The sequence below is a fragment of the Blennius ocellaris genome, assembly GCF_963422515.1.
Source record: "Blennius ocellaris genome assembly, chromosome: 6".
NCBI classification, from domain to species: Eukaryota; Metazoa; Chordata; class Actinopteri; order Blenniiformes; family Blenniidae; genus Blennius; species Blennius ocellaris.
This window is the reverse complement of record NC_137655.1, coordinates 17,864,514-17,878,174: the sequence shown is the minus strand read 5'-3', so window position 1 is coordinate 17,878,174 and position 13,661 is coordinate 17,864,514. Positions and strand designations below refer to the sequence as shown.

Genomic DNA, 13,661 nt, shown 5'->3' with positions numbered 1-13,661 from the left:
GAATAGAACAGAAAGAACAAACCCAGGTCTGTCGCTCAGATGTAATTGCTGTATCCTCCCAACTTCAAAAGGCTATTTGTATCCGACTGTCCAGATAATGAGCTTTTGCCTTTTTCACACATAATGAGTGAAGGTAGAGAGTTCACATGGAGCGATGCTGTGAGCACAGTATGTCCACTCGCAGCTGGGGTGTCTGACTGGCCGGGAACAAAGGCTCAGTGTCTGTGATGGTGTGGAAACCCAGCCATCAGCAAGCAGGCCAATAGACTTCTGCTTGGCTGAGTTGTCAGTCCTTGCTGGCCTGGTGGCCCACGGTCTCCCGTGTAGAGGAGAAAACATGCTGACAGGCTAGACTTTGCCTGTGCCAAATTAAAATAAGCCGCTGCTGCATTCTTTAAGTTTGTTGAGAGAGACCAAACGCAAATCTGATGCATGTTTATGTATTATATGCTAACATGTTGTTGCTCCAGGATTCTCCCACTTGCTTGTTGCAGTTTTCCAATTTATTTCATCTCCATAATCAGATAGCCGCGTCATATTTATTGCATAATACATGTATTCATGTTGAATTTTGAATGGAAATCAAATAACGCTCAAGACAGAGATGAATAACTTTATTTATTTATTTATTTTTAATGAAGCATTCAATAAACAAGACAGAAAATTCATAATGTAAGTATTGTATTCTAGTTTTCTATCTGGGCATTGGAACTACAAGCGATTATCAATTCATCTCAGTTAAATGGTGTTTGGAACAGTACAAAGGAAATAAGCGACACACTTTCGCTCCCATCCAAGAAGGTATACAACAACCCACATATGTTTATGTTTCTTTTCACAGATAGCTAATCGGCTTCCCTGGATTTCGCCTACTTTCCTTCTTTGTTTTGCCTGAAGATGGAAACACTGGAGTCAGAGCTGACCTGCCCAATCTGTCTGGAGCTTTTTGAAGACCCGCTGCTCTTGCCCTGCGCTCACAGCCTTTGTTTCAACTGTGCCCACCGAATCCTGGTTTCCCATTGCACCCCCAGCGAGCCCATTCAGTCGATCACCGCCTTTCAGTGCCCAACCTGTCGCTATGTCATCACCCTCAACCAGAGGGGCCTAGAGGGACTGAAGCGCAACGTAACCCTGCAGAACATCATCGACCGCTATCAGAAGGCGTCTCTGAGTGGACCTAACTCTCCTAACGAGACTCGGCGTGAGCGAGCCGTCCCCGACAGCAAAGCCATGACATCGCCCGGCAGCCGGGTTCAGTGTCAGTTCTGCGAGCAGGACCCTCCGCAGGACGCGGTGAAGACCTGCGTCACCTGTGAGGTGTCCTACTGCGATGAGTGTCTCAAGGCCACCCATCCCAACAAGAAGCCTTTCACGGGCCACCGTCTAATTGAGCCTTTACTGGACTCCCATCTGAAAGGTCTCATGTGTCTGGAGCATGAGGATGAGAAGGTTAACATGTACTGTGTGACAGATGAACAGTTGATCTGCGCGTTGTGTAAGCTAGTTGGGCGACACCGAGACCACCAAGTCGCCGCTCTCAGTGACCGATATGACAAACTCAAGGTAAGATATCATTTGTAGCTTTGTGGGAATGTTTTGGAGATTTATGTTGGAATGATAAAATCTGAACACTGAAATCAAAGAAGAATCCTCTGAATGTGAAGTCATTTTCAGTTCAGTACATCTCTGTGGGAGAGTGGCAACAGCTGATAATGAATTTAGCTTTTGTTGTGGTTGTTTGTCGCAGTTTGAACACATGCTGATGATTTACTTATATATGCTTTACTTTTACTTATTTATTTTTTTTCAAACGATGAGATGATGTGAAAAATTCTACCTGGCTTTATTTGATCACGCATTTTATCTGAACCAACTGCTCTGTAAGGAACTACTACTTGTTATTTTATGGAAAGCGGGATGTCATTTGCAATTTGGTCGTGAGTGTTGGCTTTAAGCAAATCTGCAGTGGCACTTTAGAAACTGTATAAACTTCCCAAGATCACCAGAGTGAAGTGAACTCTACAAAATGACTTCCTTACTCAATTAATTCTTACAGTTATGTCTTAGTGTTTGAGTGGGAAGCTGTTTCTCACTTGGCCAATCTTAAATGTGAAGGCATCGGGGCCAGACGTTGCCGTCACAGTCTCAGTTTAAGTGGAACTGCTTGCTTTCAGCAGATGGGTTGACATCAATAAGACATGAGAAGATGCTCTTAGCCGGAGCCTAAAAAGGTGGTTCAACTTTCCTTTCATTGTAAACTCCAGCTTCTTTTAGAGGAGATTTTAACTTGCAGTGTCATATTTAATAGTCTGCCATGAAGCATTTGTGCTCTGGAGCTTTATTGTAATGCCTTTAACACAAAAGTAGTAGGATCACTGAACACCGGGGAGTGAGGCTTTGTCTTTTAGATCATCACGTACTGTATCTCCTGTGTGAATTTGATGTCTGAAAGTCGACAAGATGAAGCCTTTCGATTCAAAGTTTGCCCGAGTTTATCCCACCATTTGTCCAGAGACTGCATGAAAAAAAAAGGTAGCGTCCTCCTTTTATTCTTTCCACAAACACTCAGAGTCCTCATGCATGAGTCACAAAAGGTTGGTTTTATATATCAGAAGTAACACTCGGCCTCCCTTTGTGCCCATTTCTTTCTTTCACAATACTCGGTCACAGTGGAATTGGGATGCAAACAATCTTTTTTTTTTTAACAATCTTTTTTTTTCTTCTTAACTCATAGTTTAGGGGACCCGTTTTAACCTCTCTCCTTTGTTTGATCATGCTGTCGTTGTGCAGAAATCTCCCGACCGCTTTCTCTGTGTGGGGCGTGATCATTCTCACCAGGAGGCAGACCAGGTGATCAGCATCATTTCTTTGATTACACATTCAGGGCAGATTTGCAACATGGATCTGCCTGAAAACGAATGGCACTTTTCAAAGGAAACAAATGGTGAACAACATTATACAAACTAGCTGGGACTGGTCATTGACAAGGAGGAATATGAAAGTGCCATGTTGCCTCGTGGCGAGTCTTGAGCCTGTTTTGTTTTCACTGGTTTGTGTATGGAATGTCTTTCTCAGGCGCCATTGGCTGCCGTTCAATAACACACAGTAGATGGTTATACATTAGGGTTATGATATTATAGGGCATAACACAGAATGTTTAGTTCTCTGGGTGGTGTAAATTCATAGCGGCTTTCTAATGGATAGAATTGTTTGTATATTCTGTTGACCTCATATTACATGCACTCACTTGCATTGTTTTAGGCTTCAAGTGAAAGAGGAAGCGGCACTTCCAATCTTAGGGAGATTTTTATCTCACGCATTGCAGGACAGGACTCAGGTGGGATGCAGCTGAGCTTGGTGGTGATTTTTTATTTTTTTTTCCAAACACATTTACAGCCACAGAGCCACACACTTCTCAGACACAAATGGATACTGTTACATTAAGGTTTGTGTCTGTCTGTCTGTGTGTGTATGTGGGAGAGACTCTGTGTTACCTCTTCAGCATGATTTAGGCATAATGTGACATGAGTCGAGGTTATAATCATCTCTATAAATATCCATGCATCATGCATTTTTGATGCATTGCCATTTAAGGTCACAGGAGAGCCTGGAGCATTAAGGGGAAAAAGAAACATTTTGCCAGTCCGTCTGGGCTTTAATGTAAACACACTCAACGGCCATACACACAAGCATCTCCAAGTTTGACCTCATTTCAAACCAAGTTGAACTCTGAGGAAAAATATGCATCCAGCCACATGAAGAACATGTAATCTTGAGAGTCGGGTAAATTAAATTACGACCCAGGTCATTTTGTTAGTGAAATGACACTGCTGATTAGAGTTGATGTATTTAACATTAATGATGGTTTGCAGTGGTGGGACGAGTTGCATTTATTATTTTGTAATAAGCCTATTAAAAATGGGGCTAATAAGTTGTAGATGAATTTAAATGCTAAATAGCACCCCTACTTCAAATACAATTCGACTTCACATACATCATCATTTAGTGGGACTTTCTTGACTAATTTTCCTGGTCACAGAATTGATTATGCAGCTGAGGTGAAGTACTTCATGTTTGAAAGACAGTGATGTCCCTCTGGCCTGCAGCATTGTCTTGTGAGATCAGTACGTCTGAATGTCGTAAACATTGAAAAGATATGATTGTATGTTGCCTTTGTTATCGGATGTGTATTATTCGACACCATAAAGATATGTCGAGCAGTATTCCACATGAAACATACTCGGCAATTTAAAACATACAGCTGCTCTGAATGTATCTTAAAGAAAAGCCTGTTATTCTTGACAACTATTATTTAGTATTTGTATTATTATATTACTGAGAAGACCTAAGTGATTAAGTATTTTAAATAATTTATATAATACGCATAATACATGTTACTGTTGTATGACATATTGGCCTATTTAATAGAGATATTGCTACAATCAAAACATGAAATATATTTTTATTTGGGACTATGTGCCCTGCATGCTGTCTTGTGTATTTTTGACAAAACTGGATAAGTATCAGTTAGAAATGCAGGCAACATGATCTGCCTCCATTATTCTCCACACTAAACTGTTTACTGTAATTGAACTTTATGCTCTCCAATAGTAAAAAAAGAAAGACAAAACTACTGCAACTGTCAATGCAGGTTAATCACTGAAGTCATCGTCTGTTCAGCTTCTCATTTTTTTAATCACAGAAAGTTAGTGCAGCCACCACCATAGACTTCTGTTATTTCTTTACGGTGGATGCCTTTTCTGTTAGCAATTAAAGTGGAGTTTCCCACAGTTGGGGTCAAGACTGACCCTCGAGCACCACCAAAACAATGCATACATGTATAATGATCCTGACCCCTGTGCCCTGCTGTGACTTGGTTCCAACATGAAGTGATCCACTCATAAAGTGATTAGGAGGAGTTTACAATCTGTCCTCAGTCTCACTATGACAGATTTGAATGTTTTTTTTGTTTTTTTTGTAGATCAAGATGACAATTTCAAGTGTCATAAAAGAACAATTCAATGCTCCATGTTCCTCTCTGTCATTTACTGCACTAAAAACAATGGCTACACAAGAGAATATGTCAATTTTGATAATTGGTGTTTACAAACCTACATTCCATCAGATGAGAATATAATAAAACAAATCTGGAATTCCATTTAAAAGACAAATGCAGTTAATATGTAGAAACTCAAAGTTAGCACTTTCTTGTTTCCTCTTCTTTTCATATCATAGATGTTTTCCTATAAACTTAAATAGCCTGTTTTTATACTAGACTCATTGTTGGCTTTGATTGGCCTCAGTGACCTGGAAGTGAATAAATCCATAAATAAGATGAAGGGAATAAAAGTGCAGTTTTACTTCATCTAGCAATCTTTGATTTTCAATAGTGAAATTGTTGTTTTGCAGCTTCAAACGCACAGTTTTTGATGAGCAGAACTGTTGTGATCATGAAAACTGCAATCTGCAGTTTGTCCCAAGTTCTCAGTTATACACAGAACTTTTGTACTATGTGGATACTCAGAGAAAGTAATGAACTTAGCTTCTAATGCAGCACAGTTAACAGAGCTAACAGTTGCAGCACATGCGTAAACCTTTAATAGGTGCGTATCATGGTAGATTACAGCACTATGATTTATGTTTCTGATACAACCAAAAGCTGAAACTCCCCTACAACAAAGTAAAATTGTCAGATGTATAACAAGCCCAGTGCAGCTCTCAGGAGGAAGCAGCAGCTCGTGGATACAATTCCTCATGTTGACACAGGATAAAACTCAAAGACCTGACACTGACCTATGAGAACTCAGAGGAAGGAAGAGAGACCAGCCAATGCAAAGGTGTGGGACCAGAAGCTTTCGCGTACAAAAGGAAGCAGCTATTCTTTCCTCTCATCAGGTTTATATGATTTTGGGAAACTCCATTAGAAAGAGTTGTATAAACATGTGAAGAACATGAATATTGTAGCGAGCGCCACATTATAGGGACATGAAGAAAACCATTACAGCCAAATGTTAGCTGGGTTGGCCTCAAACTTCCTCTTCCATCTCCCCTCCATGTCTTTATAGCGTATACATTCAGCTATATCCAACATCTTTTTGATAAATATCTTATGTTTCATGTGCCCGTTTGGAAAGTTCAAACTCGCCCCTCGCAGACGCTGGAAACACCTCATCTGAAATGGCTTTCATCACATTCTTTTCCATATGAATAAATCATATTTATGAGAGTGCTGAAACAAAGCCTCTTCTATTTCCGTCGGCAGTGACGCATTCGTCTTATAAAATCACAACGTGAAACAGTGAACATGAAAGAGGTCTCCCCACTATTTGGCTGCTTTGTCAGTCTCCTCTTACCTCTTTGTAGTTTGTCTTATATATAAATGGCAGATCTGTTGTATAATAGAAAATGCATTAATTTTAGATGATATTGCACATGTTGTTTTTGGCATTGTTGTGTTTTTAAAGAGAGCGAGTTTCCCCACTTCGTACTTTGAAACTATGCAAACTGAACCTCATATCCATCACAGAGATCAGCTCTTTATTTATTCATCAAATGAAGTATCGGGTGATGGAAATAGTTTGTTGACTGTAAAAATACAAAAGTAATTTTTTTTAGACCTTTCAATAGCATCTCGAGCATCTTAAATGTCATGTGTGGCTGTAATTTAATTATGTGATGTATAATGACAATAAAGCTTTCCAATTCAAATAAAACAGGGATTTGGGGGATTTTCTTTTCCCAGCATGCTCTAGTTCCTCTAAACTAAGAGATTATTATGAAAAGGGGATTGTGGCCTGGTTTCTAAAACTGATAATTTCTTTAAAAGGTGTATTTCTCAACATGAATCTAATGTAAATCACATTTATAAAGCCATAGTGGCACTATATCAGGACCCATCCTCACAACTTTCACTTTCTGTTGTGAGGAAGTTGATATAATCCAAATTTTGCCTTTTACTACAAGATTCACAAGCTGCACATGATCTTGGAGTCAGTTGGGTGACTTTCATTCTGAATATCTGAAAGTTGGCAACCCTGCATCAGTTTTATTTTGACATACATTAATTGAATGCGTTTTATCTGGTCTGAATCAAGATTTTTGAAGAAGCAGTCAGATTCTAAACTGAAATCCTTTGAATCAAGGTTGTATGGTTTGGTTTTAAACAATTGCATCCCCCGTGGAAAAATAAAAATTGTGACATGGTATTTTTATCCTGCCGCTCAGTGAGAATATCCCTGGTTCCTGTCAATTTGGGGGAGTTTGCATGTTTTCCCAGGACTGTAGTTTTCTCCCACAGTCAAAAACATGTTTGATGTGAGTTTCTAAACTGTGTGTGATTGTTTGTCTCTCTGTGTTTGTCCTGTGATGGATCAGTATAAAAGATGGATAATCAAAAACTTTCAGTAACAAACTAAAAAAGCTTTTTTTTTTCCTATCTGTTTGTGCAATTGGGCTGAAAGCATACTCCGAAGGCAACAACATTGCAAAACACCATTGATTTTGTGAAAATTGGTCTTTGGTGGGTTGTTAGCATTTGCAAACATCTGTCAATCAGTTTTAAAGTTGCTCTGTTTTCCACTTACGATTCCTTTTCTTTTTTTTGTTTTCAGTACAACTTCAATCTTGTTTAACTTCAAATCAAATGGCTCACTTTGATATAAATACACATTAATATTTTATTCATTGGGGGAAAAAAAATTCTGTGAAGCTGTTTCTTGCCATCACACACCATCACCATGCTACTTAATTACAGAAAGAGATTTGGTTTGAAACATAAGCCTTTGATCTGAGTCCGTGATTAATACAGTCAGGATTTAGTTGTCCAAATCACCAGCAGATGCTCCGCTAAGCTTCATGGCCTCAGCAGGCAGTGTGATGGGATCTTTGGCGCACAGGGGAGAGACTGTGAGGGCTTCACATTGATCATAACCGAAATGTGGGCAGCCACTTTCAGTGGCAGCCGTGTATGTCTTCACTTGCTCACATTCCGTTTGGTCCTTATATGGTCTTTATGTTCCAATTCACCTGACTTTCCTCTAAGATTTATTCTGCTGTTTACAGTCTGATGGAGAGGGGGAGCATATCTAATGAAATATTCCCTTTCAATTCTGTTTTGCAGCAGGCCTTGGATTCCAACCTCAGCAATCTCATCAAGAGGACCAGTGAGTTGGAAAGTCTGATGGGCAAACTTATCCAGACCTGCCAACATGTGGAGGTGAGGTTGTTTATCTGTTACCTTTCAGGCTCTGTGGCATTTCATGGGCAACAACTCATTAAAATATTAACTTCATGATGAATTGCTGTATCTGTAAGCTGTATGTTCTCATGTCAGCAAGACGGAGTGCTTATTTGTTTTCAGATCAATAATATCTGCAACATGTTCATGTAAATCAAGCGGCTTCGGAGCATGTGGAAACTTGAATAATCCACATAATGTCTAAGCGTACTCATTGTGAATTGTCTTATTGAGTAAATCTATCAAACAAATGTTGCCCTGTTGTTTTGTACAAATTATTTTATTCTACCACAAAGTTGAAAATGGCTCCACAGCTGCAAGACTTGAATGAGAAATTTAAGATTTCATAAGAGACACTTGGAGCGATTTTCACATACAATAAACTCTGCCCGTCACTTCATCACCAAGGCAGATGGAGGTTTGTAAAACTCTATCTAATTAAAGTTATGAATTAATGAGTAAATAACAGCCTTACAACAATGACTCAGTAAACATTGGTTTTATTGAATCTGCTCTGAAAACTCTCATCTGTAACTCCACCAAATTAGAGGCAGCTGAAACAAAGCATAACAAACGCTCATTAATTTTAGTGACGAGGCGGCCTCATCAGTCGATGCCACACTTGACAACCTGTGAAAAATGAGTTCAATTACACTTTCAGTAACAGAACAAGCCTGGATTCAGTGTAGAATCTTTGAGAGGAATGGGTTAATTTAGATTTATAAAAAGCCAGCGAGAGATGTTGCTCTGTCACTTCGTCACCAGGTCCTTTAATCTTGTTTTCTGAAGAGAAACTGGAAACAAGGTCAGTTGATTGTGCTCTCTACTGTCAAACATGAGAAGACAGCATCATCCTATAATCTTTTTTCCTTGTCACACAACATTTGCAAGAGCAAAACATTGTGTTGTAATGCATGCTGTAATGAAACGTGCAGCACTACATGTGACACAAGGCAAATTGATAGCAAAACACCATGATTCACCGTCTCTTATCTGTGCTCCCGCTCTGTCCAGGTAAATGCATCGCGGCAAGAAAACAAGCTGGTGGAAGAGTGTGACCTGCTGATTAATATCATACAGCAGCGGAGACAAATCATAGCCACCAAGATAAAGGAGGGAAAGGTATTTTCTTTTTTATCACCCCTTGTATCTTCATGTTTGTTTGTTTATCGCCTTGTCTGCATTGATAACCTTGCCTTCTGGCAAATACCCGAGCATGGTGTTTTTATTAGAGTGCAACAGCAAAATATGGCGAGAACTTATGGATCTGTTTCAAATGTTAAACAGATTATGTCGAGTTCCATTTATCTTGATACAGATGAAAAGTTGAATTTGTATGCATCCAAACACAACACAGGTGTTTCAGGACTGCAGTATCTGTTCTTCTGTGTAGTAACAAGCAATAATATATGTAATATGTATGCAATAATGGCCAATGACGTAATCATTTTGGCCATTTTGGATGTAATTAAACCAACAGTCTAGTTAGTAAATTGCCAATATTGTAATCAAATAATGAGTTTTCTTTTTGACAAACACCAGAGATACTATGGAGTATTACTATGACAACTATACTATCCACTATACATATTTCTTGAATTAAAAAAATGTTTGATTTCAAAGAATTATGGGTCTGGTTATGTATACATTATTGGCGGCAATTATTATGTTTTCGTTTTTGTTAAAGCCTCTTCAATAATATGACAAATGTAATCCATTTACTGGGAAGACGTTATAATAATGACTAAAATAATCTATTACACTATTGGCATGTTATTAAAATATTGGCTTTATTGCACTCAAAAAGACCAATATCATTACGTGATAAGTCATGATTACATTATTGGTTGTTACATGTGCCGTAGCCCGATTGGTGTTCATATGTTTCCTGTGTGCTGCAATGTCGCCATATGGGAAATGCGAGATGTGAGATACCAGATGCTCCAGATTGTTGTATGTTGGGTAAAATTATCATACACCCATCACAACCAAAATAACAAGCCTACGGTTATAAGCCCAATAAAATGCTCCATGGTCCGAGCCTGCGACAGACTTCAGCCATCTGGCAAATCTGGGCTTTCTCCCTCATTTTTTTTTTTTTTTCTTCATATTTTTGATGGTGATGCTACTTGTGTTCGTGAGCCCTCCTTCCCGGGTCTCGTCCCTCACCACTGTCCTCTTTACCAGCTCTCATTTCTTCTTTCTTTCGCTTCTCGATCGACTTCCTGACCTGAACAGATCTTTCCTGACGGAGCGCCACGGGGGGTGGGCGCAGCCGACTGTTCTGCTAATTACACCCGTTGTTCTGAGACAAACCTCACTCGTATTCCACCCTCGATAAAGCACGGTCAGCTGGAAACGTGTCACATAAGAACAGATTCCCTCAGGGTTCACCACAGACACTGTGGCAGTCTGATTACAGCCACACATTCGTATAAAGGTCACATTATCTTACGCACTGGCTTTTGGAATTATTGATCACACAGAGGTACAAACTATTATATAAAATGTGATAACTGGCATCGGTATAAAAGAGTAAAGTGGACTCAGAACATGGCTATTGGGCCATCAGGGTACACAAGTGTGTATGTTGGATTTGGTGCTTTTTCAGACCGTGAACTGGATTCAGTTGGACTTTACTCCAATTGGAAGCAGTTGTTTTTGTTTCACTGCTTTAGTTTTATTTTTAGAGAATTTGATTTATTGATGCTGTCCGCGGTTGCTACATTGGTGTGGAATGTTTGATACCAATCGAACATCAAATTCTCTTCCTAGATTAATTCTCAGTTTAAGTCTAAACTTAATTTTCCAGTCACAAGCTCAATGAATGCTAGGCTATCAGAAATCAAATGAATTACTGGTCTAAACTTTTTAAAACACTCAGTTGGTTCACAGCTAAACTTACCAAGCTTTAAGGAAAGTAATTTACGTTACTGACTTCTTTAAAATAGCTTTGATTTTCATTACATGAGCAAAAAAAATATCGTATGTCACATAACTTGGGGATATTATTTGTTTTTGATGTCCGTTTGCTCTCGGTGAGGCTGGATAGTGATAGTGATTGTGTTTTTACAGCAACTGAGAATCTTAGGGGAAAAATCCTGCAATATGAGGTGAAATATGTCTGTAATTTCACTTGTGGCCACAAACAAGTCATCCAACCCAAATTACTTTGTGAAACCCATCAGAGGGTAATAAAACACAGACATGATTCGTCTCTGTTTGGATTGGTTTAGGCACAAAAACAATGTGGTTCAGTGTAAGAAAAGAGCTGGGCTTGGGCTTATATACCTTTTGTCATCAGGAGTGCAATAAACACGTGGTGAAGGCAAAGCAATGGTCAAAGTGAAAAGAGCCGTTAACCTTTGGGCTGAAACATAAAACAAACGGCGGTCCTTCACGATGGGCTTTGCATACTTGTGGGCTACTTGAACTGGCTGACTCATCACAGCTTGTTGCTGTGTTTTGTCTCTGCATTTTTCCTCCACTCTGAAAGCGGTCTGGCATGTTGGGTAATATTTTCAATGGGATTGTGCCTCCTAAATTGTTTCCTATCCTGGCCCTCGGAGAGGTGATGGCATGCTGTGCAGTGTTTAGTGTCGGTGTAAGATAGAGTCCCACTTCCTCTGATGGGACTCTCTGGAGGAGATTCTTTCCTTCCTCACCTCATACCTCATGTCAGTTTGCAGGGCAACAAAAGCACAGATAGGAGGTTGAACCATGTGGTGACTATAATGGTATCATAAGGATCATGTGGAATCTGATTTTTCTCCCTTGCAGGATTTTATAATTGGCATTGAGAAACCTAGAGCACCTGGCAGGTTGGCGCCTCATCGGTGCCTCATGTGTATTTACTGGTTTATTTATCCACATGTCCTGGTTTTTTTTGTTTTTTGTTTCTTTACCAGACCTTGAGGCTGAGGAAGTTAGCCCAGCAGATAGCCAGCTGCAAGCAGTGCATCGAGAGGTCCTCCTCCCTCATCACTCATGCTGACCAAACCCTCAAAGAGACGGATCACACCCGCTTCCTTCAGACGGCTAAAAGTATCTGTGAGAGGTAACGAGACCGGGGGAAAATGCAATCCTGATAAGAAACAACCCATTTGAGTGAAAAAGCACTTTAGTACTTGTCATTGTCTTTTACAGAGTGTCTATGGCAACAGCATCCTCCCAAATCCTGCTCCCAGAAATAAACCTGAATGACACCTTTGATACTTTTGCCTTGGACTTCACAAGGGAGAAGAAAATGTTAGAAAGCTTGGATTACCTCACAGGTTTGTCAAGTTTAACTTGTTGAACACTATGTTATGGTTTGTCTTGAATCCTCTTAGTAGTGGAGTGTATGCAACGACAATGTCCACATTTGAAGTCTGGGTTGAGCTTATGAGCCTTTCTGTGTGGAGATTGCCTGTTCTCCTTGTGTGTGCATTGGATTTTGACTGTTCTATTTTTGCTGGGTTCTCATACACGTACAAAAATTGTACCTGTGGCTAATTGGTGAAACCTGTCACAAATAAAGTAAACCTGTCCTGGGAATACCCTGCCTTTGGCCAATGAAATTGGATTTCACAAAATGTTTATATAATGAACAGGTTTAAAATATTCTATTGTTTCATTCTCAGTTTTACATTATTCTAATATATTTGTTATATTATTATAAATTCCCCCTTTTGAATTTGTGTAAATACTAGAAATTTTTTTTTGGGTTGTATCGGTACTGAATTATAGGGTACAATGTACGTATTATGTAAACAATTCTTAAAATTGTTTGCATAAATCTTTGTTTTTCATTATAAAAATGAATGTTCTTTTATGTGAACAACACTTATTTTTAGAGCATTGATGTTGCAAGTCAGGATAGAAGCCATATGTTTTAAATATGGGTTTGTCAGTGAGTGGCAGAAAACTGAAAACCTCAGGTATTTGGGATGTTTTTTGTTTTGTTTTTCTGCTGAATGGAAGAGGTTTGATTGTTTACACTCGGCTCCTGTTGTGCGTCGTGTGTATTTAACTCTGCATGGGGGATCTCACGATAATAGCTGGAGAAACTCCAGCCTAGATTAATCACACTCGTCAGAACGGAAAAAAAAATAAACAAAAACAAAAAACAAACGGATGATGCCATTTATCCAGCACAGGTCTTGTCAACATATTTTTTAGGCCCTTTATTTGATGTGTTTGTGTATTGAATGCATCCCACTCGGCTTCCATTACTGTTTTTGGATAACATTTGCCTTTTGTTTTCCCTTTGCAGCACCAAATCCACCAGCGATCCGCGAGGAGCTGTGCACGGCTTCATATGACACAATCACAGTCCACTGGACATCAGACGACGAATTCTCTGTTGTTTCGTATGAACTTCAGTACGCCATATTTACCAACCAATCCAATGTTGTCAGTAAGTATATGTGCAGTTTTCCTATGG

At 39.4% G+C, this 13,661-nt stretch overlaps 1 protein-coding gene across 4 annotated transcripts in view; it reads left to right on the top strand.

The window, feature by feature from the left end:
* mid1 (midline 1) overlaps positions 1-13,661 on the top strand; it is a 30,410-nt gene that overhangs the window by 14,116 nt on the left and 2,633 nt on the right. For 3 of the 4 annotated variants that reach the window (XM_080497757.1, XM_080497755.1, XM_080497756.1), the window contains exons 2-8: positions 842-1,563; positions 2,791-2,850; positions 8,120-8,215; positions 9,251-9,358; positions 12,145-12,293; positions 12,383-12,510; positions 13,491-13,634. In XM_080497757.1, coding sequence (XP_080353883.1) covers positions 898-1,563; positions 2,791-2,850; positions 8,120-8,215; positions 9,251-9,358; positions 12,145-12,293; positions 12,383-12,510; positions 13,491-13,634 — 1,351 coding nt within the window. In that variant the 5' untranslated portion in view covers positions 842-897. The remainder of the gene's footprint in view (positions 1-841; positions 1,564-2,790; positions 2,851-8,119; positions 8,216-9,250; positions 9,359-12,144; positions 12,294-12,382; positions 12,511-13,490; positions 13,635-13,661) is intronic. The other variant, XM_080497758.1, reaches the window with a different exon arrangement.